The 25,116-nt window shown below is 46.7% G+C and overlaps 1 protein-coding gene across 1 annotated transcript in view; it reads right to left on the bottom strand.

The window, feature by feature from the left end:
- The window catches only part of JAG1 (jagged canonical Notch ligand 1), a 67,824-nt gene that overhangs the window by 4,534 nt on the left and 38,174 nt on the right, over nucleotides 1–25,116 (bottom strand). The window contains exons 8-24 of the mRNA XM_079969704.1: nucleotides 24,195–24,308; nucleotides 23,230–23,343; nucleotides 20,782–20,895; nucleotides 20,254–20,300; nucleotides 17,468–17,641; nucleotides 16,571–16,724; nucleotides 14,622–14,786; nucleotides 13,569–13,682; nucleotides 10,830–10,943; nucleotides 9,012–9,125; nucleotides 8,166–8,282; nucleotides 7,455–7,482; nucleotides 6,461–6,546; nucleotides 4,674–4,787; nucleotides 3,498–3,607; nucleotides 3,174–3,410; nucleotides 837–968 (exon numbers count right to left, since the gene is read on the bottom strand). Coding sequence (XP_079825830.1) covers nucleotides 837–968; nucleotides 3,174–3,410; nucleotides 3,498–3,607; nucleotides 4,674–4,787; nucleotides 6,461–6,546; nucleotides 7,455–7,482; nucleotides 8,166–8,282; nucleotides 9,012–9,125; nucleotides 10,830–10,943; nucleotides 13,569–13,682; nucleotides 14,622–14,786; nucleotides 16,571–16,724; nucleotides 17,468–17,641; nucleotides 20,254–20,300; nucleotides 20,782–20,895; nucleotides 23,230–23,343; nucleotides 24,195–24,308 — 2,048 coding nt within the window. The remainder of the gene's footprint in view (nucleotides 1–836; nucleotides 969–3,173; nucleotides 3,411–3,497; nucleotides 3,608–4,673; nucleotides 4,788–6,460; nucleotides 6,547–7,454; nucleotides 7,483–8,165; nucleotides 8,283–9,011; nucleotides 9,126–10,829; nucleotides 10,944–13,568; nucleotides 13,683–14,621; nucleotides 14,787–16,570; nucleotides 16,725–17,467; nucleotides 17,642–20,253; nucleotides 20,301–20,781; nucleotides 20,896–23,229; nucleotides 23,344–24,194; nucleotides 24,309–25,116) is intronic.

Genomic DNA, 25,116 nt, shown 5'->3' with positions numbered 1-25,116 from the left:
ATTAAGATCAGCACTGGCTGTCTTGTTCTTGGTGCTAGATTTGATGAGTGAGCACAAGACAGGATCTTCTTTGTGGTGGTGATATGATCCCAGAATAATCCCCCCCCCCCAGGTTCTGGTGGTACATTCATTTTGATGGCTGAGGACCACAATACCGTCTCTTTCCACATGAACCTTCCCTGACATCATCTGAGGCCCTTCTTTGTGCGCTTCCCCCATGGGGGGTCCGGAGGGTGGCAGCACGAGAACAGGGCCTTTTTTGTAATGGCTCCCCATTTGTGGAATGCTTTCTCCAGGGAGGTTTGCCTGGTGCCTTCATTATACACCTTTAGGCGCCAGGCAAAAACATTCCTCTTTATCCAGACTTTCGGCTGATTGACATCAAATACACTTTTAAAATGTTTTGGGAAAGGGGGGGGGCAGATTATTGGGTTGTCCTTGGTTTGTGTGTGTGTGTTTTTATACTGTGATTTTATGTTGTGAACCGCCTTAGACCTGCAGTTATAGGGCAGTACACAAATTTAACCAATAATAACAATTCACTTCCACAATCGTCCAAATGTGTTAACATCCAAGATTCACTGTTGCTAATTTTAATGCACAACACCTTGCTGCCACTAGCTTTGTTTTTACATGTTGGTTGTATTTTGTCATTGCTTTCAGAACCTGAATTGTTGCATTTGCCGTTTTATTGTTTATATCACATGTATTTATGTCCATGGGCAATATCCAATTAGATCGTAGTTAAACAGAGAACCCACTCTTTCCCACTGAGACAGAGCAATGCGTCTCAACGTTTAGAGAGATAAGTCAGGCATGCCAACCATCAGACTTACAATCGCAACGTGGATTTCATCGTGTGCCAAGAGCGACGGTTCACACGTGATGTAGATGGAGTATTCCACGGACACGTTCTTCAAGATACTTAGATTCCTCAGCTCGTTACAGATATGCTCAGTTGTAAGGCCCTGCGGGAAAAGAGCAAACACGGAACATGAGTACTTTTGACAGAAGAGGACATATGGCAAGAACATAAATCAATGGCACTTCTCTTGTTGCCATTTGCGCCTGGCTACAACTCCACAGAGAACGTTGCCTCTTAGGTCAAGAGTGGGGAACCTGTGGTCAACCTAAAGCCTCATCCGTCCCAGGCAACATGGCCAATGGTCAGCGATGACGAGAGTTGGGCCCCTCCAAAGGTTGTTCAACTACAAAGTTCCCCATCCCTGATCTACATTATAGCAGAAGCCATAATATCCACAATTGCCAATTGGGTCACTGGCAAGGAATAAAGGTCATTGCCCAGAGAAGGTCCATTTCTCAGTGGTAGAACACATGTTTTGCATTTAGAAGGTCCCTGGTTCAGTTCCTAGCATTCCCAGGTAGAGGCACGCCCCCCCCCCAATTTAAAATCCTGGAGATCTGCTGACAGTGACTCTGTATATGGCGTCGTCCAAGTGTGGACTCCATAGGGAACTTCAGACTGATCTCAACTCCCTGATGAGTACACCTGGATGGGACATGTTTTTAGCATTCATACTTTTCTAAACGCACGCCTTTATAACATGTCAAATGTGAGGTAGCCCCGGGTAGATAAGTTAGGCTTGGCTTTGGGAAATGGCCTCGGCCCAGTATACCTAATGGGGCATCTCCACTCCCATCGTTCTGCCGGGACGCTGAGGTCGAGCGCCAAGGGCCTTCTGGCAGTTCCCTCATTGCAAGAAGCAAAGCTACAGGGAACCAGGCAGAGGGCCTTCTCGGTAGTGGCGCCCACCCTGTGGAATGCCCTCCCATCAGATGTCAAAGAGATAAACAACTACCTGACATTCAGAAGACATCTGAAGGCAGCCCTGTTCAGGGAAGTTTTTAATGTATGACATCTTAGTGTATTTTTTGTCTTTGTCAAAGCCGCCCAGAGTGGCTGGGGAAACCCAGCCAGATGGGCGGGGTACAAATAATAAATTATTATTATTATTATTAATCCCTTGCTTTATAAATGCCCCATTAGATTAAGGTCTGGTTAACTACAATAGCAAATCCCCCCCCTTTTTTGTAATGTAAACAATATCTTGTTTCTGTTTTGTTTTCCACACAGGTACTAGTTCTCGTTTCTTCAGGTCTCCTTCTGTGCACTTGTACTTTTTATTTTTCAATAAAGGATATAAAATTTAAAAAGTTCAATCCCTTGCTCAACCGAGTTGCTGTGAGGAAGTCAAACTCCTTGGGCCAAAGGGTGGATGCCAGAATACAGCAAGACATACAGGTAGCCTAGAGAAATGGGAGGGAAGGGTGTGCTGCAGTAGTTTGTGTGGTAGATGGCTTTTTTAAACCTCAGGGGCGAGGTAACTTCTGGGCTCAGGGCCAAATGAGGCCCATCAAGGCCTTGAGACTTCCCCCAGGCTGCATATCCTATACTGGCCTCATTCCACACTCTCCTCAAGTGCTTTTGCCCGGCTGAAATATAACTGATCTATGGCGGTGCCTCTTGCTCGCCTGGGTTTAGAGCGAGAGTGGCCTTCCAACTTTCCCGTGGTTCGAATGTAAACCTGATGTCCAAAGCTAAGAGTCACATCTGCTGCTGCTCCCACTTTTCTACCTCTGGTCCTCCCCATGGAGCATCCTAGGTTGTATATAGGTTGTATTTCCTTGACATCTGACTACCAAGAAGGCCCTCTGCCTGGTTCCCTGTAACCTCATTTCTCGCAGGGAGGGAACTGCCAGAAGGCCTTTGGAGCTGGACCCAGGTGTCTAGGCTGAACGATGGGGGTGGAGACACTCCTTCAGGTATACTTGGCCAAGGCCATTTAGGGCTTTAAAGGTCAGCACCAACACTTTGAATTGTGCTCAGAAACGTACTGGGAGCCAATGTAGGTCTTTCAGGACCAGTGTTATATGGTCCCGGCAGCCACTCCCAGTCACCAGACTAGCTGCCGCATTCTGGATTAGTTGTAGTTTCCGGGTCACCTTCAAAGGTAGCCCCACGTAGAGCGCATGGCAGTAGTCCAAGCGGGAGATAACTAGAGCATGCATCACTTTGGCGAGACAGTCTTGAGGGCAGGTAGGGTCTCAGCCTGTGTACCAGAAGGAGCTGGTAGACAGCCACCCAGTCAGCTTATACTTTGGAATTGCTTGCAAAGGCATTTGTGTAGCTGCTCGTTTCGAGACCAACTTACTGGAGTCATCATCTTTTTATTGAAGGTGAAAGTGATGTTGGCACAGTTGTCCTGATAGTAAGCATCGGAGTTGCATGTGCTTTTCACGGGCTGCTGATTGGAAGGCCAGCATTCGCCTATGTTGTCGCAGGGACCTACGAAGCAGTGGTCCTCTTTGACAGGGTGGCAGGTATGGCCTGTGGGACACTCGCTGTGACCTTTGGCGCTTATCAAGCAAGGCTTCGGACCGCACCAGACCTAGAACGGAAAAGACCATTCAGTTGGCAGCCGGACACTTGGACACTTGGAGGCAGGTCGAGGCAGCCAGGAGTCCCAGGACAGTACCTTAGAGCATGTGACTTTTCCGTTCACACACTGACAGCTATTACACTCGTCGTCCCATTTAGTTCCATCTGAAATAATGTGCCCACTGCCGATGCAAGGCCTTCCTGAAACTGAGAGGGAAAGCGGTTCAGGGATTAACTCACAGAGATGCCTTAGACTCAACATTTTATGAATTATGAGATACTTTAAGTAAAGGAACCCGAGTATTGGGTTTGATTTTTTAACAGATGTGTACATATGTAGAATTTTTTCCAACAAGCTGCTTTTTTTGGTATTTCTATTATATTATTATTATTATTATTATTATTATTTTATTTTATTTTGACAATGTAATAATCTTTTATTATTAAATAAAAATGTGCACCCCGCCACCAAGACCATTCCATCGTAACTATCCAACCTCCCAAAATTTCAATGCCTCTTGAGATGGTTTGACCCCTTTCCATTTTAACAGTACAAATTCTGCAAACATATCTCCTCAAAATCATTTCTCCTGCATATTCCCCATCTTACCTTAATGGCACATGTTAATTTATCATTAATAGCTATATCCCACATCTCTTTATACCATTCTTCCATTTTATATTCTGCTTCCCCTTCTACTTCCTAGCTATAACTCGCACAGCTGTCAATAAATTTGTGAGCAAGTCCTTCCTAGCTTGTGCACCTTCCACCCCATCGTAAATTGTTCTAATGCTACCTCTGGACTTTTGGTCAGCTTTAACCCGGTGATTTCTGTTATCTCCTTAAACACCCTTTGCCAGAAAAAATTGTACATATTTACACCCCCACCACATGTGAACCTAAGTCCCGGTTTCCTGGCATCCCCTCCAACATAACACTGAATTCTCAGTCTTAGGGGTGGGGTCCTCCAAATGATACTGGGACTCCAAAATCCCATCAGCACCAACGATCAGGATAGGCGATGGTCAGGGATGATGGGAGTTGTGGTCCACCAAACATCTGGAGGGCCACAGGGTCCCCACCCCAGCTTTCGCTCCAGTACTTTAGCAATGCTTCCCTCCTCCCTCTTCCCATTCCTTCTCCTCCCTGTTCAATCGCGAACACACAGATAGACATTCTGGAATTCTTTGCTCATCCATATTAACTACTGGGAAGGAAAGGAGGCTTTGTTTTGCTTTACAAGCGACGAACTACTATATATATATCCAATACCTTCTTGGCATCTGGGGCCAATGCGGCCGGCAGGGCAGATACAACGGTACCCGTTGATTTCATCGACACATGTTGCTCCAAAAGCACAGGGCGAGGACTGGCATTCATTGATATCTGGTAAGGCAGAGGGCGGAAAGAAGATTAGTAGGAATAACGATGGTGCAATGAATTAATATGGGCTGCATAGATCAACCCCCCACCCACCTGAATGAAGAGATGTAAAGCTGCAAACCTTGCTCAAAATTTTAAAGAAGATTTTAAAGGAAAATCAGCAGTTACTTAATAGTTTTCAGCAAAGCTCATATGCTAACCTACAAAGCTGCATTTTACAGTACCAGGGCTAGCTCTCTGGGGTTTCTTGCCAGGTATCTTCTGTCTTGGTTAGAGTCAAGTGCGCATTTTGCACATTTGCAACCAAGATGCCCGTGCACCAGGATGGCACCTGACATCTCCACCATCTGGAGGTGCATGCCGGGGAATCCTCAGATGTTGACTTTTTCCACACACTAGCAACACATCCTGTAGAATTCTACCAGAACTTAAATAAGTTCTCAGAGTTCTTAATCTAGCTCAGTGTTTCTCAACCTGTGGGTCCCCAGATGTTGTTGGACTACAACTCCCATCATGCCTAGCCAGCATGACCAGTGGTCAGGGATGATGGGAGTTGTAGTCCAACATCCGGGGAACTACAGGTTGAGAACCACTGAGGGCTGTCATCTGAACTAGCCAGATGTGTAACTGATCAATCAATCACAGCCAGTCCATCATTTGAAAAATAAGACTTTAGAGTCGCCTTGCCCCCAAAATGGCAACCAGGCATTTCACTTTGGCGACTGCAACCTTGGTTTTAAGGAGCTATTTGGAGCCTAGCTTATATATCTGAGTTTCTAACACTGCTAGAGAAGCTAAGGGGGTTGATTCCAGGACCTGGGACCTGCCAGCCATTTTCTCCCCTCAACAAAAAAGCCCTTCCAGTGTGGCCTCCATGCCCAATTTGCATTATTGGCATAAACTATTTCTTGTTTTCTGGTTGCACTTCTTTTTAAATCCTGAGGTGGCCTCTTGCTTTTAACACATACGCAACCTCTAGTTCTGCAGGCAAAAAACGCCCTCTGCTACAAATTTAGGAAACATTTTTTATTGGGCAGAATTCACAGGAGCTCTGAAAGGGCCCAGTCTAAGGGGGGCTTTGAAGCCCCGTGAAATGCATCAACAGGGGTCAGCAAACTTTTTCACTGTCCCTCAGACCTTGTGGGGAGCCTGACCTATATTTTTCTTTTTTTGGGGGGGGGGAATAAAAAATGGATGAATGAATTCCTATGCCCACAAATAACCCAGAGATGCATTTTAAATAAAAGGGCACATTCTACTCATGTAAAAACACGCTGATTTCCGGACCGCCCATGGGCCGGATTTAGAAGGCGATTGGGCTGGATCCGGCCCCCGGGCCTTAGTTTGCCTACCCACGCTCTTCTTGACACTTGAGGTTTCCAATTCACAGATTGCTAGCAGTCACCAGAACCCACGGGACTCTGGGCAAGTTAGAACCAACTTACTCTACGGTTTTTCAGGAGACTTTTTAGCATGACGCATTTTCTCCTGCGAACAGGGGCACGGATCTCTCAGGGACATTATATTTGATTAAAGGAACTGCCACTGGAGTCTCTTGCCAAGCGACACAGAAATGTGCACACCGCAATTTAGCAAAAACAACAACATATATTGCACCTCCTGTCCTAATGTAACTTTAGGCCAAAGTTAAGAGCTGAAGGATTGCAAACACATACTTATCCTGCAGTCGGGACCCGCAAAGCCTGGAGCGCATTCACAACGGTACCAATTGTCTCCGTCCACACACGTCCCACTATTATAGCTGTTTGGGGAGAACAAGAAAGAACTTTGCTGAGCTGACGCTTTCTCACTTTCACAAATGCATGTTCTTTAAGCCCTTTAGCAAAAAGCAGCTTACACAATTGTAACTTAAGCAACACCGGCCCGTTTTGATTTTAAAGTAGAAGACAATAAAAAAGGTAAAGGTACCCCTGCCCGTACGGGCCAGTCTTGACAGACTCTGGGGTTGTGCGCCCATCTCACTTAAGAGGCCAGGGGCCAGCGCTGTCCGGAGACACTTCCGGGTCACGTGGCCAGCGTGACATCGCTGCTCTGGCGAGCCAGAGCCGCACACGGAAACGCCGTTTACCTTCCCGCTGGTAAGCGGTCCCTATTTATCTACTTGCACCCGGAGGTGCTTTCGAACTGCTAGGTTGGCCGGCGCTGGGACCGAGCAGCGGGAGCGCACCCCGCCGCAGGTATTCGAACCGCCGACCTTTCGATTGGCAAGTCCTAGGCGCTGAGGCTTTAACCCACAGGTTGCACAAATGGGACCTGCGACAAAATGTTGCAGCACGGACTGCTTCTGTATTTAAGCTTCCAGTCCTTTCCTCCCACCTGGTTCCCCTGTCCAAGAGGTCCCCTTTTCTGGGTCCAATGAAAATGATCAGTGTCCACTGGGGATGTTTCTGGGGTGCTGGGGGTGGGAGTAGACACACTGAGGCCAAATCCCAGCTCCATTAAAATCATGGATCCCCCCATTTATTTCTATGGGCAGCCTTCAACTTCCATCCTTTAGATCATTTAAAAGCAGCTTTTAAAGAGTTCTTATCATGGCTAAATGGAAGAGTAATGAAATTCCCTCTGTACAAGATTGGATCCAAAAGCTGACAGAATATGCTGAATTTGACGGTTTAAAAGTGCAATTCAGTCTCAGGCCCATCTGCTTACCATGGATGCGGACTGCAATCGTTGGTGTCTGCAAAGAGATAAGAGACAAAGATGCACAATTAGCACTCTGGATTTCTACAGGCAGTGCTTTTTTTCTTTTTTCTTTTTTAAAAAAGTTTACTCTCATTTTCCTACTCGTATTGAAATACTGCCCCTCAATGAGGCCAAACAGAGTCACAAAATGTTTAGGGGTATGTGTACCCCTGCATGTGTGTCCCCCAGAAAAAAAGCACTGTCTACAGGTGTCCCCTTCCAAAACAGGTTTGAACTAAATTTCTAAAACACACACACTAAACAAATGCACATAGGATTCTTTGCAAAGTATTGTCAGGAAGAAACATCAACAGATTCAAAAGTGGCCAGGCTGCTGCAACCAAGGAACAGATGAGAACGAACCAGAGTTAATGTTTTTTTTCCAGGGTGGTGGGTGGGTTGAAGGGAAGCGGCAGTGTGAACACGAAAACATCTGTTTCCACTTATTTCATTTGCAACTTTCTCAGGCCCAGGTCAAAGCTCCAGTCCCACAATGTCATTAAAGCCCAATGATTCAGGTGATGCGAACGCCCCACATCAAACAGCTTCCCCCTTCTGGTTTTAATCTCAAATCCCCGAGGGCAATGAGATGAGCCAGTTTTCTCATTGTCAGCCACCGCCACTTCAGAAAGAGTTTGGGTATATGAGAGAGGGGGGGGAGAGAGGGAAAGCGCTTACTCTGAGTGCAAGTTGGTCCTTCGAAGCCCTCTTTGCACACACACGTGAAGGAATCTCCACTGACGACACAAGTCCCGCCATTATGACAAGGGTTCGGGAGGCAGCTGCTGTTCCTTGCTGGAAAATGAAGAAGCAAAACAGGGTTTCTGGCAAAGTTCTCAAAAACGGCACAGGGTTTTAAATCAGGGATGCTGAACCTCTGGCCTTCTGAATGCGAACTGCCCTGAGATGTACGGAAGAAGGGAGGCGTAATAAATTTAATAATAATAATAATAATAATAATAATAATAATAATAATAACAATAATAATAATAATTATTATTTATTATTTACACCCTGCCCATCTGGCTGGGTTTCCCCAGCCACCCTGGGCGGCTTGCAACAAAACATCAAAAATACAGTAAAACATCAGAGATTAAAAACTTCCCTAAACATGGCTCCCTTCAAATGTCTTCTAAAAGTCAGATGGTTGTTTATTTCCTTGACTTCTGATAGGAGGGTGTTCCACAGGGTGGGTGCCACCACTGAGAAGGCCCTCTGCTTGGTTCCCTGTAACCTCACTTCTCACAGTGAGGGAACCGCCAGAAGGCCCTCAGAGCTGGACCTCAGTGTCCGGGCCGAACAATGGGGGTGGAGACGCTCCTTCAGGTAGACTGGGCTGAGGCCGTGTACAAATGTTACAAGGAAATAATGATGCTGAACTCCCGACACCCGCCAGCCCCCAGCTAGTATGGCCACTGGTCAGCCAGGACAGAGAATGGGAGTCCAGTCACACCCAGAGGACCGCAGGTCCCCCTACCCATCAAAATACATTATGATGAGCAGAGCCCACAACTATTTACTAACCGATGTTGCAGGTGGCTCCTTCCCATCCTGCGGGACACATGCACTTGAAGGCGTCTCCCTCGTCATAGCAGGTCCCTCCGTTGTTGCATGTGGCTTCGTCACACTGACTATCCCCTGCAGGCGTGCAAATGGAAAAGCAGGATTAGTTAGAAGCGAACACGCTCCCCCTCAAGCCGTATATGGAACGGGCTCAGGGCAGGCAGGCTCTCCGGGAAATCGTTGCAGAAACAGCTCACCCGTTTCCCTGAGAGTTATAAGCTCACGGTCTTTTATATATATGTTTTATTAAATTTTCTGTTTTACCATTTAAAGTACTCATTTTTACATCCTTAAGATATCAATGACTACCCCTCTTCTCTTTCCATGGTTCATTTTACATATCATAAATCCCTGCATATTTTACAGAAACTATACCATTCAGTATTCCATTATTACATCCATCAAAATTTATTTACACTGTTGAAATTATCTCAACGCTACCAGCGTTTTCAGCTGTACACAATTACCGTATTTTTCACTCTATAAGACGCACCAGACCACAAGACGCACCTAGTTTTTGGAGGAGGAAAACAAGAAAAAAAATATTCTGAATCTCAGGAGCCAGAACAGCAAGAGGGATCGCTGCGCAGTGAAAGCAGCAATCCCTCTTGCTGTTCTGGCTTCTGGGATAGCTGCGCAGCCTGCATTCGCTCCATAAGACGCACACACATTTCCCCTTACTTTTTAGGAGAGAAAAAGTGAGTCTTATAGAGCAAAAAATACGGTATTTTCCCTATATTCAATAAACGTTTTCCAATCTTCTCTAAACATCTGCAAGTTGTGCATATTCTGTCAGTCAGGTTGCCATTCTTCGTTGGTTGGGACCTTGCTCATTTTCCATTTTTCGGCTAACAAAACACAGGCCACAGTTGTTGCATACATAAATAGCCTTTTTTGACACCTGGGAATTTCAGTCTGAATTATCCCCAACAGAAAGGACTCTGGATTTTGGGGGGGAAAGTACTTTTGAACTTTTTTTCAATTCATTATGTACCATTTCCCAATACTCTTTTACCCTTTCCAGCTCATGGTCTTAGAACATGAACGCCAATCTCACTACATGTACGTGCATTCGAGAACTGGTTCTTGGGAACGGCCGTTTGATTGACAGGAGGCACAGAGACCATGAGCTTTGACATTCCCCCAGTTTATCTGTCCATGTTTGGCACCCGGGAAATAAAGAGAATAATCTTAAGGAAGAACTTTGGCATGTGTGCCTATAACGCATCTAGTTTCGAGCTCCTGATCTGATCCTTTTTTTAAAAAAAAACCCTCAATGTACTTTGGGGGACAGGAAAAATGACACTTCGTTGCACAACGCAGCCAGCCACGAACCACGGCTTGCTGTAAACAATGACTCCGGCTTCGCTCCCCTCCCGGCGCAAGGAAACAAACCACAAAGCTTGGCTCCTCGCGATGTCCCAAACCCAAGATTGTGGTTTGCTTCTCCCCAACGAAGCACAATCGCCGAGCCAAGTACACATCTTGGCTTGCTAATCACAATTTGTTTATGGGGAAGGGGGGGAAACAAAACCACAATCTCAGGTTCCGACATCAAGGTAAGCCAAGCGTTGTGGTTTGTTGTCCCCATTAGGGGAGGAGTGAGACACAGGAGCGAGTGGAGAGGCTGCCTTTTCACCGTGAGCGAGTTTAAGGCACACGGCAGCGATCGGCCAATGAGGCTATAATAAGCCAGCCCCATTCATGGGCCAAACCAGGCACCGCTGAACTTTAGTGGTGGCACCGATTTAGGGTATCTCCCAAAAAAAAAACACTCACGCGAGTGGCAGGTTTTCCCTTTCCAGCCATTTTTGCACTCGCAGAAGAAATCGTTCACCAAGTCTCGGCAAGTTCCTCCATTGTGGCAGGGGTTTTTGCTGCAGTCGTTGATATCTGGAAGGAAGAGAGGGGAGTTAAAGGGAGAAAAAGAAGTGTTGTGGCAAAGGAGCTTGCTTTTATCCTCAGGCATGTCGCAGCCCTCCTTTTGGCCTCCCATCCCAAAGTCTGGATTAAGCGCCTTAATGCCACCGCTGACGTTATCATGTTTATTCTGCACCATACCTCACCGCTCACTTTCAACTTCCCTTGCCAACACACACCATTCTGGCTCCCTCGGAACAAATATAACAGTTAAGCTGAAAGCAAATGAGGCCTTATTACATAATGATTCTGTGTCAAGGCCAAAGGCTAGCAGTTCAGCCCCTCCTCTGTCTTCTCGAAGCAGCACAGAGGAAAAGGGAGATATTTCAGAGATGGGAAACTCTGTGTTTGGATTAGAAGCTAGTCATCATCTCAAAACTAAATGACAGCAAGAGAAAACCTTACAGTAAAGGTTTCTACTGACAGAAGCCTCATAAACCAGGGCTGGTGGATGTTTGGACTCAAATTGTTGGACTACAACACCCATCGTCCTCAAGCACTGCCCATGCTGGCTGGGGCTGATGGGAATTGGAGTCCCAACATCTCGAAGGCACAAAGTTGGGGGAGGCTGTTCTACAATGCCAAGATAGGAGCAATGAGATGTTCTGTCTTTATAGAGGAAAATACATGGATATAAAACATTCAAGCCCTTTATTCAGCAGTACTTGGGCTGGCAAAACGATCACTCTAGTTTAAGTGACCCATTCCCTTCTGAACTCAAATTACTGGAAGCCAAGGTTTCATCACGTGTGTCATCCCTAAACGTACATCTTTTTCAGCTTTTCAAAACTTCTCCAGTTTTAACAAGGCAAAAATATAGTTTAAGCAACTCCAGAGTCACTTAACCCCAGAGTCAAAGGAGCCAGCCAGATCATTTAAGTAGATTGAATGGTTCCATGAACTGTGGCAAGGAAAGCAACTTGTGCTGAGAATGTTACACGCAAGCAGACTGGCAACCCACAAAACATTTAGTCGAGTCGAAAAAGGAATCTGACATACAGAAACTTTCTTCCACTTGGGGAGGAATTTAGATCAGAACAGCCAGCTGTTTTGATTTTTACTAAAGAAAAAGTGTGGTTTGCCAATTCTAAGATGAGTTTGTGCATCACCACTGGAATACAGGTAATGTTAAAAGGTAAAGGACCCCTGGATGGTTAAGTCCAGTCAAAGACAACTATGGGGTTGCGGCGCTCATCTCACTTTTGGGCCGAGGGTTTGTCCATAGACAACTTTCTGGCTAACATGAGTAAACCACTTCTAGCGTAACCAAACACCGTGACGGAAACCAGAGCGCACAGAAACAACATTTACCTTCCCGCTGCGGCCGTACCTATTTATCTACTTGCACTGGCATGCCTTTGAACTGCTAGGTTGTGGCAGGAGCTGGGACAGAGCAACGGGAGCTCACTCCGTCGCGGGGATTCGAACCGCCAACCTTCCGACTGGCAAGCCCAAGAGGAATGCAACTCTTCTGTAGCTTATGGTGCTGCATATGTAGCAGAAACTCAGCAAGCTGGCTGTCTGCTGACCCAAATCAAGAACCAAAATCCAGGCAGAGATGGAGAGGGTGCCATCTTGGCTGCGAGTTCTAGAAGGCCTGCTCCCTGTCTGGCAGGCCTCTTTCCACCTAGCCTGGGACGGCAGCGCCCCGATTGACTCCAGCTACAAAAGCTGAGGCTGCTAAGGAGGCCAGCAACCATTTTGGCTGTCTCTTAGTACAGACCCAGATCACTGAGCCTGAGCTTCCACAGCCGCCATGAACCACCATTGGCAGGACTGGCAGCAACAGCAGCAGATACGTTCTTTGCTCATGATAACATTTAATTCTCTTGCTAATTATGCTGTTTTAGAAATGCTTTCAATGTTCAAGGTTTTCTCGGTTCACTTTGCTGTATTGAATGCGCATTCTGCAGTTAACCTCCTTTGTAATGTTTCATTTTGAAGTCTTTTGAGATAATATTTTAGTTTCCTGTTAAGTAGGTTGCTTTGAGTGTATACTTGATATTTGACTTTCTTCAGCAATGTTTTATTATTCAAGTGAAGTAGACTTATAAATCATTGTGGACTTATAAATCATTAAATGTGTCAATATGAATGGAAGTTATAAATATTGCAGCTGCTGTATAAGGGATTACTATTGTGACTGAAATCAGTAAGATTTTGGAACGCAGGAATAAAGGAAAAAATCAAACCATCAATTCTAGCATGTGGGGACCACCTAAATTATGAACTTTGGTATTTAAATGATTAATATTGGGAATTGTGTTGTAATTTGGCATTGTTATACTGAGGCTATTATTGGATTCTTGTAATTGAAAACTAATAAAAATTATTAGCAATGTTTTATTCTGAAGTTTTACTATGTTGTAAAAGTCTTTTGAGATATAAAGCAGTATCAAAATGAAATTAATATGAATGAATGAATAGGGTAGCATCTTTCTTTTAAGAACACCCATAATAAACACCCATTGCTCCTTAAGATGATCTTTTCAGGACTGCAGTCCAGACAGAGGATGTGAAAAGCGTCAACACGAAGAACGACAGAGTCTCCATCCCTCAACCACCTGCCTTCCAGTAGAGAAACAAAGATCCGCTTACTGGCTTCACAGAAGGTGCCTTCCCATCCATCGCTACAAATGCATTTGTAGGAATTGATGCCGTCAATGCACGTGCCGCCATTCTTACACGGGTTGCTCTCGCAATCGTTGATGTCTGCAACAAAATTAAAAGAGATGAAGCACAAAAGAGGAAGTTTAGAAAACTGGGGCTGGATGGAGGAGGTGGCTTAACCATTAAACCCAGAGCTTGCTCCGTCTGGACCCAAACTGCAACCCAGTGCAAAAAAAAAAAAAGACAAGCGAAAGGAGAAGGCTCCAAAAAAAAAGCAAGCCAACTCTCCATACCTTAAAAGGTTTGAAAACATTCCTTTAAGATGGCTCATAAAACCCCCCAGCGTAAAATTTGCCATCTACTGCCGGAGGCCTTTTGTATGTTTGTAAAGTTGGCATTTATTTTTTTTAAAAACCATAAACCCAAGGTGCACGTTCAAGGCTAAAGGTAAAGGGACCCCTGGCCATTAGGTCCAGTCGTGACCGACTCTAGTGTTGCGGCGCTCATCTCGCTTTCTTGGTCTAGGGAGCCGGCATTTGTCCGCAGACAGCTTCCGGGTCATGTGGCCAGCATGACTAAGCCGCTTCTGGCGAACCAGAGCAGCGCACGGAAACGCCGTTTATCTTCCCGCCAGAGTGGTACCTATTTATCTACTTGCACTTTGACATGCTTTCGAACAGCTAGGTTGGCAGGAGCAGGGAACGAGCAACGGGAGCTCACCCCATCGCGGGGATTTGAACCTCCAACCTTCTGATCTTCAAGTCTTAGGCTCTGTGGTTTAACCCACAGCGCCACCCGCGTCCCTACCTAGGAGCCTCTTTAAAACGAGCTTCCTTGAGGCCAAAGGAATACTAGCATCAACTGGCCCTCAAGGAGGAAGCAACGAAATTGCACCAAAAGTCCAAAAGTGTCCTTGGTGACTGCAGCCAACCCCTGGCTCCCAAGGCCAAACAAGCTGTGGCGTTCAAGGCATTTACACAGGTGGCTGTGGAGAAAGGGAGAGTCGGGTTCACCACAAAAGCAGACTGAGGAGAAACTTACTTTCATGGCAGTAGGTGCCGGTGAAGCCTTTGCTGCATTCGCAAGTGAACTTGCCTCCCGCCTGGCTCTTGCACTTCCCGTGGGGACCGCAGACATTGGAAGAGATGTAGCGGACGCCTTCCGGGGTGCTGTTGGACGCCACGGCAACCGTGCAGCTGTCAATGACTGCAGGGGGAAGGAGACACGGACCCAACATGAGCTCTCGAAAGACCCACGCTGTCCCCGGGCTCCTGCGGGTCGAGGGCTTTGTGCTTTCTCTTAAAACAAGCAGGCCCTATAAAACAGCGGGGCCAGATTTCTTCACCAATGGGAGCCACATCCCAGCGGCGGGGGGCGCCCCACTCCCATGTGCAAGTATAGGAGACACTGATATGCAACCGCCGCTCTCAGCTAAGCCGCAGAGATCAGCTCCTGCCTCCTCCCAACTCAAATTATTAATATGATTGGGGTGGGGGGCGCAGTTGTCTTGTCCTGTGGGCAATGCAGGGAGGTTTAAACTTCCCCACTTACCCCCCAAGCTGTGTTTACTCCCCCCCCCCATCTGAGCTGCCAAAATTTGTGGGGGTCTTGAAAGGTCTAGGAAAAATTGATGGGGCTGAGGTTAGCCACCTGAGGTCTAAAGCAAGCCTTTTTCAAGTACAGTGGTACCTCAAGTTACAGATGCTTCAGGTTACAGACTCCGCTAACCCAGAAATAGTACCTTGGGTTAAGAACTTTGCTTCAGGATGAGAACAGAAATCGTGCGGCGGCAGCGGGAGGCCCCATTAGCTAAAGTGGTGCTTCAGGTTAAGAACAGTTTCAGGTTAAGAACGGACCTACAGAACGAATTAAGTTCTTAACCCAAGGTATCACTGTACCCAAAAGCATCAGGGCCACAGCGACTCGTACCAAGGAACCACAGTACACTATGATGACACAGCTGAGCCACACGTGAAAGTCCCATTCTGAGCCACGCATACAAGCCTTGGCCTAAGAAGGGTGACATATAGTGCTGCAGAATTATTACTTGCCACACACACACACACACACCCCGAAAGCCAACACTCTGCAGTTTTTACCTTCTGTACGACAGAGCTAGGAATACGGTAGTTAAAAGAAGATGCCCTAAAACAGAGTTGTAAAAGAGTCTTTGAAGCCACCATCCTTTGTGGACAGTGTTTCAGGGGCCACATACCAAAAGGTGGCTGCAGGAAAGAAAAGGTAATGGACCCCTGGATGGTTAAGTCCGGTCAATGGCGACTATGGGGTTGTGGCGCTCATCTCGCTTTCAGGGCGAGAGAGCCAGCATTTGTCCACAAAACACCATGACGGAAACCAGAGCACCTTCCTGTCGCAGTGGTACCTATTTATCTACTTGAACTGGCGTGCATTCGAACTACTAGGCTGGCAGGAGCTGGGACAGAGCAACGGGAGCTCACTCCGTCAAGGGGATTCGAACCACCAACCTTCTGATAGGCAAAAGCTTAAGAGGCTCAGTGGTATAGACCACAGCACCAACCACACCTCTTGGTGGCTGCAGGTGGACACCCACAATGCAGGGTATGATCACAGATCAAGGACAGAGTCAAGCCAGGTGAAATTCTTACAAGAGGGCAGCCCACCTGAGGTTCCCCACAAACTTGCCTTATAGCGGGGGTTGGGGACCCTTGGCCTTCCAGGTGGCGCTAGACAACAACTCCCATCATCCTTGAAAACTGGCTGATGGGATTTGTAGTGCGGAAACACCCAAGGGGCAAAGGTTCCTCACCTCTGCCGTATCGGACCATTTGCCCAGTAGGTGCCAGTTGGCGTTCTCTCCAGGATGTCAAAAAAAGGCGTTTTCCCAGTCCTGACGGAAAGTGTCAGGGATCGAACTCAAGACCTTTGAAGAACAAAGCATCACATTCCGCCAACCTCCCCAGAAAAATAGCAGGCCGTGACGTAGTGGACTGGCCAGATGCAACGCCTACCTTCGCAAGGAGTCGAGCGGCAGTGATCCTTGAGGTGCGAGCAGTTCTTTCCCTCGTAATCTTCAGGGCAGTTGCTGCAGAAGTAGTCGTTCTCGTAATTGAAGCACTGCGCCCCGTTCTGGCAAGGGTTGGGCTCGCAATAATCTATGTCCAACTAGGAGGAAAAGGGGAGGCAGGGGGAAAAAAGAGGCCGCCTTAAGACAAAGAGCTCATTATCATTACACAGCCGCAAGCAGGAAGTGGTTACGGAATCTGACCTTTTTATTATTATTATTATTATTATTATTATTATTATTATTATTATTATTCCGTCGCCCCCGATCACTTGTGTACAGCATACAAAACAACAATTGCCAACTGCACTAAAACGAAAAGTTTATCAAGGAGGGGGCAAAGGTCTAGCATGCAAGAGTTACTGCAATTTTTAATGGCAATTAACTTTCTCAACACACCAGTTCTGAGAAAGTTTATGAAAGAGTACACACGTGAAATGAATTTTATATTCATGAAAAACAACAGAGGTGCTGTATAGGAAACTATAAATGTCAACTGTGAGAATGGACTAACATCAAGAGAAGGATTAAGAGGAGATTAAAGAGGAAGGAAGCGGTAAATGAGGAAGCAATCGACATATGTTTGCAACAGGAGTGGGGAAACCTGATTCTTTTAGGAAACTGTATTAAATTTATATAATTTGGGCTGATTTGTAATAACTTGGGAAACCATGCACTGCAAATTTTCAGTGTACTTTACAGAGCCCTGGGTTTCTCTGCCCCACAGCTATTAAAAAAAAAAGAGGGAGAGGGTCCATAGCGCTACTTGGTGAATACAGGTATTCAGGACAGCGGTCGAAGCTTTGGGGCTCTTATCTGGAGCTTGCGTTTCAGCAGCCCTCACCTGACAGACATTTCCAGAGAATCCGGCAGGGCAGAGACACTGGAATCCATTGATTTCATCTTGGCAGTGGCCCCCATTCAAACAAGGGTTGCTTGCACATTCATCGATGTCTCTCTCACAGTGATCCCCTGCATAGCCAAGTGGGCAGGAGCATCGATAACCATTAACCAAGTCCTGAAAAAGGGCACAGAAAGACAATAAAGAAAAACAGTCCGCAAGATTCTGAAGGAGCAGAAACAACTATTTATGTACGCGACGACAGCAGCACAGATACCACTGGCCGAGGGATGGAAAGACGATAAAGTTCCGACCAGCGACGAATGGCTGATGAAGATGGTGGACTACGCCGAAATGGCGAAACTGACCAGGAAAACCAGAAACCAGGAAGAGAAGAACTTTAAGGAGGAGTGGGGAAAATTTACAATGTACTTAAGAGAGCGCTGTAAACAACTAAAAACTTTGGCAGGATTTGAGTAATGCTTGTAATATACAAAGAACTATGGTAAAAATGGGTCATTTGTGGGGGTTTTTAAATGGAGAAAATAAGGGAGGCAGTTGAAAAAAGGTTGATAACCATGGAAGGGGCAGAGGGAAATCAAAGGATTCATCCTAAACGATGATGTTTCAATTCAAATTGGTTATGTAAAACTCAATAAAAATATTTATAAAAAAAAGAAAAAATAGCAAAACAGTTCGCTTGGCCCATCATAAGCATTCAACGGTTACACACACAAAAAAATGGTTTTCTTTTACATGTGCATAGGGTACAGAATAGAGACATAGATTTGCTGGGGGGATTTAGATTTCAATCCTCAGCTGGAGTCCAGAATGAGAGTATTGGTTGCAGAACTGAGCCCAGAATTAGTCAAGTCAAAGCACATTGGTCCAGGTTAGCGGCCCCATTCAGAAATAAAGCAAAGGGGGACGACGACTGATTTTTACAACAAAAGGGCAAGGGGAAATGTACCCCCTGCCCCAGAACTATTCTCCTAGTACTCTGGCTTCTAGCCATTTTTCTCCCTGGCCATTTCATGTGATTTTCAATGGCGCTGGGGGGAAAGGGAGCTCAAACAATCTCATCTTGGTAAAAAGCTGGGGTATTTTTGGTCCCCTAACTTGGTGCATCTCTTAATGTTAAAAACACACACACACACACACACACACACACACACACACCCCGACACACACTTTGCATGTGAGCAATAAACACGGCTATTCCCATTACACCTCCTTTGACCCTCCACGAGGCTCGGTGGATGGCCATGAGAAAGTTGCTCTCCTCTCAGCCTAGCCTACCACACAAGATTGTTGGGAGAATAAAAAGGGGAGGAAAGGTGGAAGAAAATGATGCCATTCTGGCAGGTAAGCGGAATGCAAATTAATAACGGAAGATAGTAATTCACAGTATTCCAAAGGGCGGGGGGACGGACGGACAATGATTTGACAATATCAATTAATATAGTTAATCACTTTGCCATGGTGCAAAATAATTTAAGAGATCATCCTATGACACTGCAAGGAAGGCCACACCCCTGGGTAAGCCTTTGGAGAGTCTACACCAGGGGTCAGCAAACTTTTTCAGCAGGGGGCCGGTCCACTGTCCCTCAGACCTTCTGGGGGGCAGGACTATATTGGGGGGGGGGGGGAATTGAACGAATTCCTGTGCCCCACAAATAACCCAGAGATGCATTTTAATTAAAAGGACACATTCTACTCATGTAAAAACACGCTGATTCCCGGATCGTCCACGGGCTGGATTTAGAAGGCGATTGGGCCGGATCTGGCCCCCGGGCCTTAGTTTGCCTACCCATGGTCTACACTGTGCCTGTTGAGTCTCAAATACACAGTCATGTTTGTTTTAAAACCTTCAAGGGATCAGATTGCTAAACCTCCTTGTCTCCTTGCCCTCAAGTCCCAGAAGCTTATTCAGGGGGGAATCAGTGCCATGATATTAGAATTGGTTCACTGCTATAGCAATGCTCAAGAAATCCGACTTTCTATGCATTTCAATGCAGACCATGGGCGTAGCCCGGGGGGGGGGGAGCTGCCCCCACCTAAATCAATACAAATCAATAAAATATCCAGCTAACTGAGGTTCTGCCCCCCCCCCCCAAAAAAAATCCTGGCTACATCCATGATTCAGACCGGCCCAATCTGCAACTCCCAATCTCAACATACAATAAGTTATCTGTCAATTTTCACATGTCGCTGTTCTTTGCTGTAGTTCTCAGCTCAGAAACCATTTTAAAAATGTGCATTCCGACAGAGGGGAAAAAAAAAAAACCCTGTTCATTTCGAAATGCGTATTTTAAAGGTGAACTTTCAACCAGGATTTTCAAGTGCAAAGACCAGCAGATTAAACACAGAAGGCGGAATGGGGTGGGTTTCTGGGCAAACGCATTCAAAAGCAACATGGATCAGATGCAAGACCGATAGAATGTGGCTGATCCCTATTCTGCAGTACTGATTTCTGTTGAAAACATACATTGCAACCCAATACATTTCTTGGATCAAATCATATACATTTCTACCAAGAGTCAAGTCCTGATGAGATCAATATGCTCCTGCATAATGAGTGAATGGAAGACTTAAAACTTGGTCCCTTCCCATTTAACTACGTTAAGACAAGCCTTGCTGATTCAGGCTACTGGCCCACCCAGCACCCTGTTCTTGCAATGGCCACCCGTGGGTGCCCATGGGGAGCCTGCAAGCAAGAGGCAAGTCCAACAGCGTTCTCGTTGCTGCAATTCGCAGCCACTGCTCTCCGCAACTAATCTGCAACTTACCCTGCAAGTTCCTCCATTCTGACATTGTCCAATGCAGTCGTCAATATCTGCAAGTCAGAAAATAGCATCAATCACATATGGGAGTAGGCGAGCCTTTAGAAAGGCAGCACGCATAGGAAAGGCACGAGAAAGAATTCAAGAGGGCTTCGAAACTCTAGGCTAGATAAATCCCTTTGTCCAGCTTCCTGGATGCTTTCCTCCGGATAAGGCCAGGATAAAGGGTGGGAACCCCGAGCCATTCTTACAGTGGAGCTAAGCGGAAAACTTCACATCACTGTTTCAAGCCGCCTTATCGGCATATAGCCGGTGTCGTGGACTAATGGGTTTGAGAAAAGGGCCTCTTATTCATGCCAGACGGACTACTCCCTTTCTAAAAACATCGGCTGCCGACGACTACCCTTGCCTTTGCTGGCAATGCCAATGGCTGAGCCTCAAAACTCAGAACACAGGTCACCTCTTGCCCGCAGAACCCCAAGCAAAAAAAGCAGTGGTCATTACGTATCAGCATACGGAGGAAAAGATGCCTACTTATATCACAGTTCTGGCCAGTCCAGCCAGGGACACAGTTGCAATAGTAGTTGCCAATCAAGTTCCTGCAGGAATTGGCATTCAGACAAGGTTTGCCCTCACATTCGTTGGCATCTGAAAAGAGAAGAGAGAAGGGGGTGCTGTCAAAGGGAGAGACACAGACCACTCCCTCGTTTTCACAGCACAGTTCGTTAGAAGACAAAACAGTTCCTTCTCGTTTTTATGCACGCAGGAGTGGATTAAAAAAAGACGGAGGCGAGGCAATAGTACAGTGGTACCTCGGGTTAAGTACTTCATTCGTTCCAGAGGTCCGTACTTAACCTGAAACTGTTCTTAACCTGAAGCACCACTTTAGCTAATGGGGTCTCCTGCTGCTGCCGCACCGCCGGAGCACAATTTCTGTTCTCATCCTGAAGCAAAGTTCTTAACCTGAAGCGCTATTTCTGGGTTAGCGGAGTCTGTAACCTGAAGCGTATGTAACCCAAGTTACCACTGTACTGGGGGACTTTCAGATTTTATTTTCCCAATTATGGCACTGGCAATCACGGAGTCCTTGGCCTTAATTAAGAGCAACTTTTTAAATTAAAAAAAATACAAAGGGGGAAAAAAGAGGGTGGGAGGGAGAAAGAAAGGATGGGAGTTGGAGAGTTTCAAAATAACAGAGCATCATCCCCAGTCATTGGGATTAATACTGTTGGATGAAGAATGCAGACAGCTCATTCTTCATGAGATCATCCACAGCTTGGAATGCAGCTGCAAATTCTCCCTCTCCTCCTCTAGTCTGAAGGAGTTAATGTGAACAGAGGGACGAGAATCGCTTTCCCACCAGGCTGACAGGGAGGTGGGGGGGGGGGAGAGGTGGGAGAGGCAGCAAAAGGACACCCTGTCTTAAGAAGAAGAAATGTCAGCAGGAGTCATAGGAACACTCATCACAGCAGATCCTGCAAAGATAAGTCTCCAGGCGGATAAGCTCTGCTGCAGCAAAGAGCCTTGTGGAATCTTAAAACTACTTATTTCAGATCCACACCCTACGTTCAAAGCACTCTTACACCAACTTCAAGAGTCAGGGCTTCCCCCTGCTCCCCAAAGAATCCTGAGAACAGCAGTTTGTTAAGGGTGCCGAGAGTTGTTAGGAGAGCTACAATTCCCAGCACCTTTAAACTACAGCTCCCAGGATACTTCTGGCTAGGGAAGGCAGGGAAGTACAGTCGTACCTTGGATCCCGAACGCTTCATGGGTCGAGCATCTAAGTGAGTGTTTGCGAACGTTCTTTGGAACCCAAACATCTGACGGGGCTTCTGATTGGCTGCAGGAGCTTCCTGCAGCCAATCAGAAGCCGCACTTCGGTTTCCAAAGGTTTGGAAGTCGAACAAACTTCCAGAATGGATTCCGTTCAACTTCCAAGGTACGACTGTAGTTTGAGAGCAACTTAAACCTGAGCTGTGACCTAAACTTGTGGCGTAAGCCTTTGTGGATCGGGGTCCCTTTCACCAGACGTGTGACATTTCCAAATTAAATAATAGGGGCTCGCATGAGCGGCAAAGGATCGCTGCAGAAATGACTCTGCAGTCTAAAAGTTGATGGCGGGTAGCTGAGGACATGGTCCTCGATCAGAAGGTTCGTACAAGATTCAGCTAAGGCTCTTCACAAGTTTCTTTGCACATGCACCCAGCTCTCAACAAACACAATCTTGTTGTGTTATGCTATGGATCCACTCCAATGACATACAGCCAGTGTCTCCTGTTATAGCAGCTTTTGGGGGGAATGGAGAAGCAAAGCCATGGGGCCAGCATAGTCACCAAAACAGCTTACAGGAGGAAACTGCAGTCATGGAAAGACCAGGTTCATGAACTGGGTTCTCTGCACGGATGCTGCTTTGGGGACTATCGAGATGAGGGAAAGAAAACGTGGGAGGCTCTACTGATGCCACACAGAAACATTTGCCCATTGTCCCCATACAAGAGCCACCCAAAGTGGCTGGGACAACCCAGTCAGATGGGCAGGGTAGAAATAATAAAATCAGGGTTATTATGAAGAGCAATAGAGAAGATTGCTGCGATTTAGACACAGAAAGGCAAGAAGAAGCCCAGAGACTCCCATGTCTCCTATGCTCAAGATCACGCATTTGAAACACACTGGATCAGGCAGTTATACCATTTACCCTTTATACCATTTACGGCAAAAAGTTAATAATGTCAATTAGAATCCCATGCGCTGAAAGAGAGAGAATAAGGGACGGAGATCACTGTCATTCTTTAAAAGATCCCAGGTATTCCACTCCCGGCGGAAGCGTCCCCAGTGGCTTCAAAAGCACGGGCTGAGCCTGAATAATGTCAAGGTCGCAAACGTTCCTCAGCACGAAGCACGCAGCGACAGGTGTCCCTAAATCTGGAGCAAGTTCTCCAATTCCTTATTTCCCCTTCCATAAATCTACGGTCCAATACTTACCAATCTGACACGTTTTGCCAGTCCACTGAGGCGGGCAAATACATTTAAACCCATCGACCAGATCCTGGCAGGTCCCTCCATGGCCACAGGGGTTTGGAGAGCAGTCGTCGATATCTACCGAGAGAGATTTCACTTTAGTATGCGTGTCTCAGCATCATCAGGCTGGCAGCCACACTAGGCACAGGCCCAAAGCCATTGCTATAGTCAGAAAAGTGAGGCAAACGCTGTAGAGAATGCAGAAGAGCAAGCCACTTCTGATGTTCCAACTCCAAGGAGATTACCCACAAGGGCCTGCAGTACTTAGGCAGGGGGAAAAGTTTCCCTAGCCCTATCCAATATGAAACCATGGCTCCCGCTTTTCATTCTCCTCCCCAACCCACCCTGCAGTTGCAGCTCCGGCAATGCTTACACATTTTGATCATCTGAAATACATTCATGCGCAGACAGACAGCACTTTCACAACTGAGCAGCCTTTAAAGCAGTATTTCCCAAACTTGGGTCTTCGGTTGTTTTGGGACTACAATTCCCATCATCCCTGACCACTGGTCCTGCTAGCTAGGGATGATGGGAGTTGAAGTGCAAAAACAGCTGGAGACCCAAGTTTGGGAAACGCTACTTTCGAGAAAAGATGTCAGCCAAGCCATTTTTGCCCTTGCCCTCAGAGAGAGAGACGACTAGCCCGACAAGGCTATCCAGGTAAAATGTCCATTTGTGGACGTTCACAAAGGACCATTCAGACTTCCAGATTCGAGGGGCAAGACATTTGGGATAGCGAACTGGAATTGTCAAAGATCTGGAGGCCCAGCGTGTAAATTTCAAGGAGAGCGCAGAAAGCTGAAGTGTATTACAAGCCCAGGCAGAAATTTCATCGGACCATTAGAAACCACTGAGAAAAGCCAGCACGGCAGTTTGGGTTCAGCAAGCTTCGAAGCTTTTGCTAAGCTGGGAAATTCTTGTCCACTTACTGAGTGTGCAGGTTGGTGCCCCCCAGCCTGGAGCACAGACACACTCAAATCCCGTCGAGGTTTCGAGGCAGCTTCCTCCGTTGTGGCAAGGATCCGAAAGGCAGGCGTGTTCCGCTGCAGCAAGAACAGAATCCTCTTCAGCTTGGCCAATGCCGGTGACACGGACAACCTCATTTTTTCAAAAATCACCTGTCCTACTTTCCCTGTCCCCTCCATCTCTTGGGCTCTGAGCCGGTGGGGAACACAGTGCCTAAAACTCCCGACAGCGGCTAGGTTTAGATGGGGAAAGCATCTATTTAAGGGCTGAGCCATCTGCCGGCTGCTGTCTCCCTTTCCAAGCAAATAGCTCATACTTGCTTAAGGCAGAGTTGCCTCATCTCATGGCGACTGTATTAAAGGTAAAGGTAAAGGTAAAGGGACCCTTGAACATTAGGTCCAGTTGTGACCGACTCTGGGGTTGCAGCGCTCATCTCGCTTTATTGGCCGAGGGATCCGGCGTACAGCTTCAGGGTCATGTGGCCAGCATGACTAAGCCACTTCTGGTGAACCAGAGCAGTGCACGGAAACGCCGTTTACCTTCCCGCTGGAGCGGTACCTATTTATCTACTTGAACTGGTGTGCTTTCGAACTGCTAGGTTGGCAGGAGCTGGGACCGAGCGATGGGAGCTCACCCCATCGCGGGGATTCAAACCACCGACCTTCTGATTGGCAAGCCCTAGGCTCTGTGGTTTAACTCACAGCGCCACCCGTGTCCCTATTGGCAACTGTATTATCCCCTACTAAACAGAGATAAAACATACCCAGACAGGACACTTTAGGGATGCCCACGAGTCACAATGTAAACCTTTCTTGAGCAAAGTTAACTCGTACATGCCAGATATCATTGGCAGAACCAAAGACCTGAACTCAGGGAGGACCACAG

Source organism: Podarcis cretensis (assembly GCF_951804945.1).
Source record: "Podarcis cretensis genome assembly, chromosome: 3".
Lineage (NCBI taxonomy): Eukaryota > Metazoa > Chordata > Lepidosauria > Squamata > Lacertidae > Podarcis > Podarcis cretensis.
This window is presented reverse-complemented; position numbering and strand designations above follow the sequence as displayed.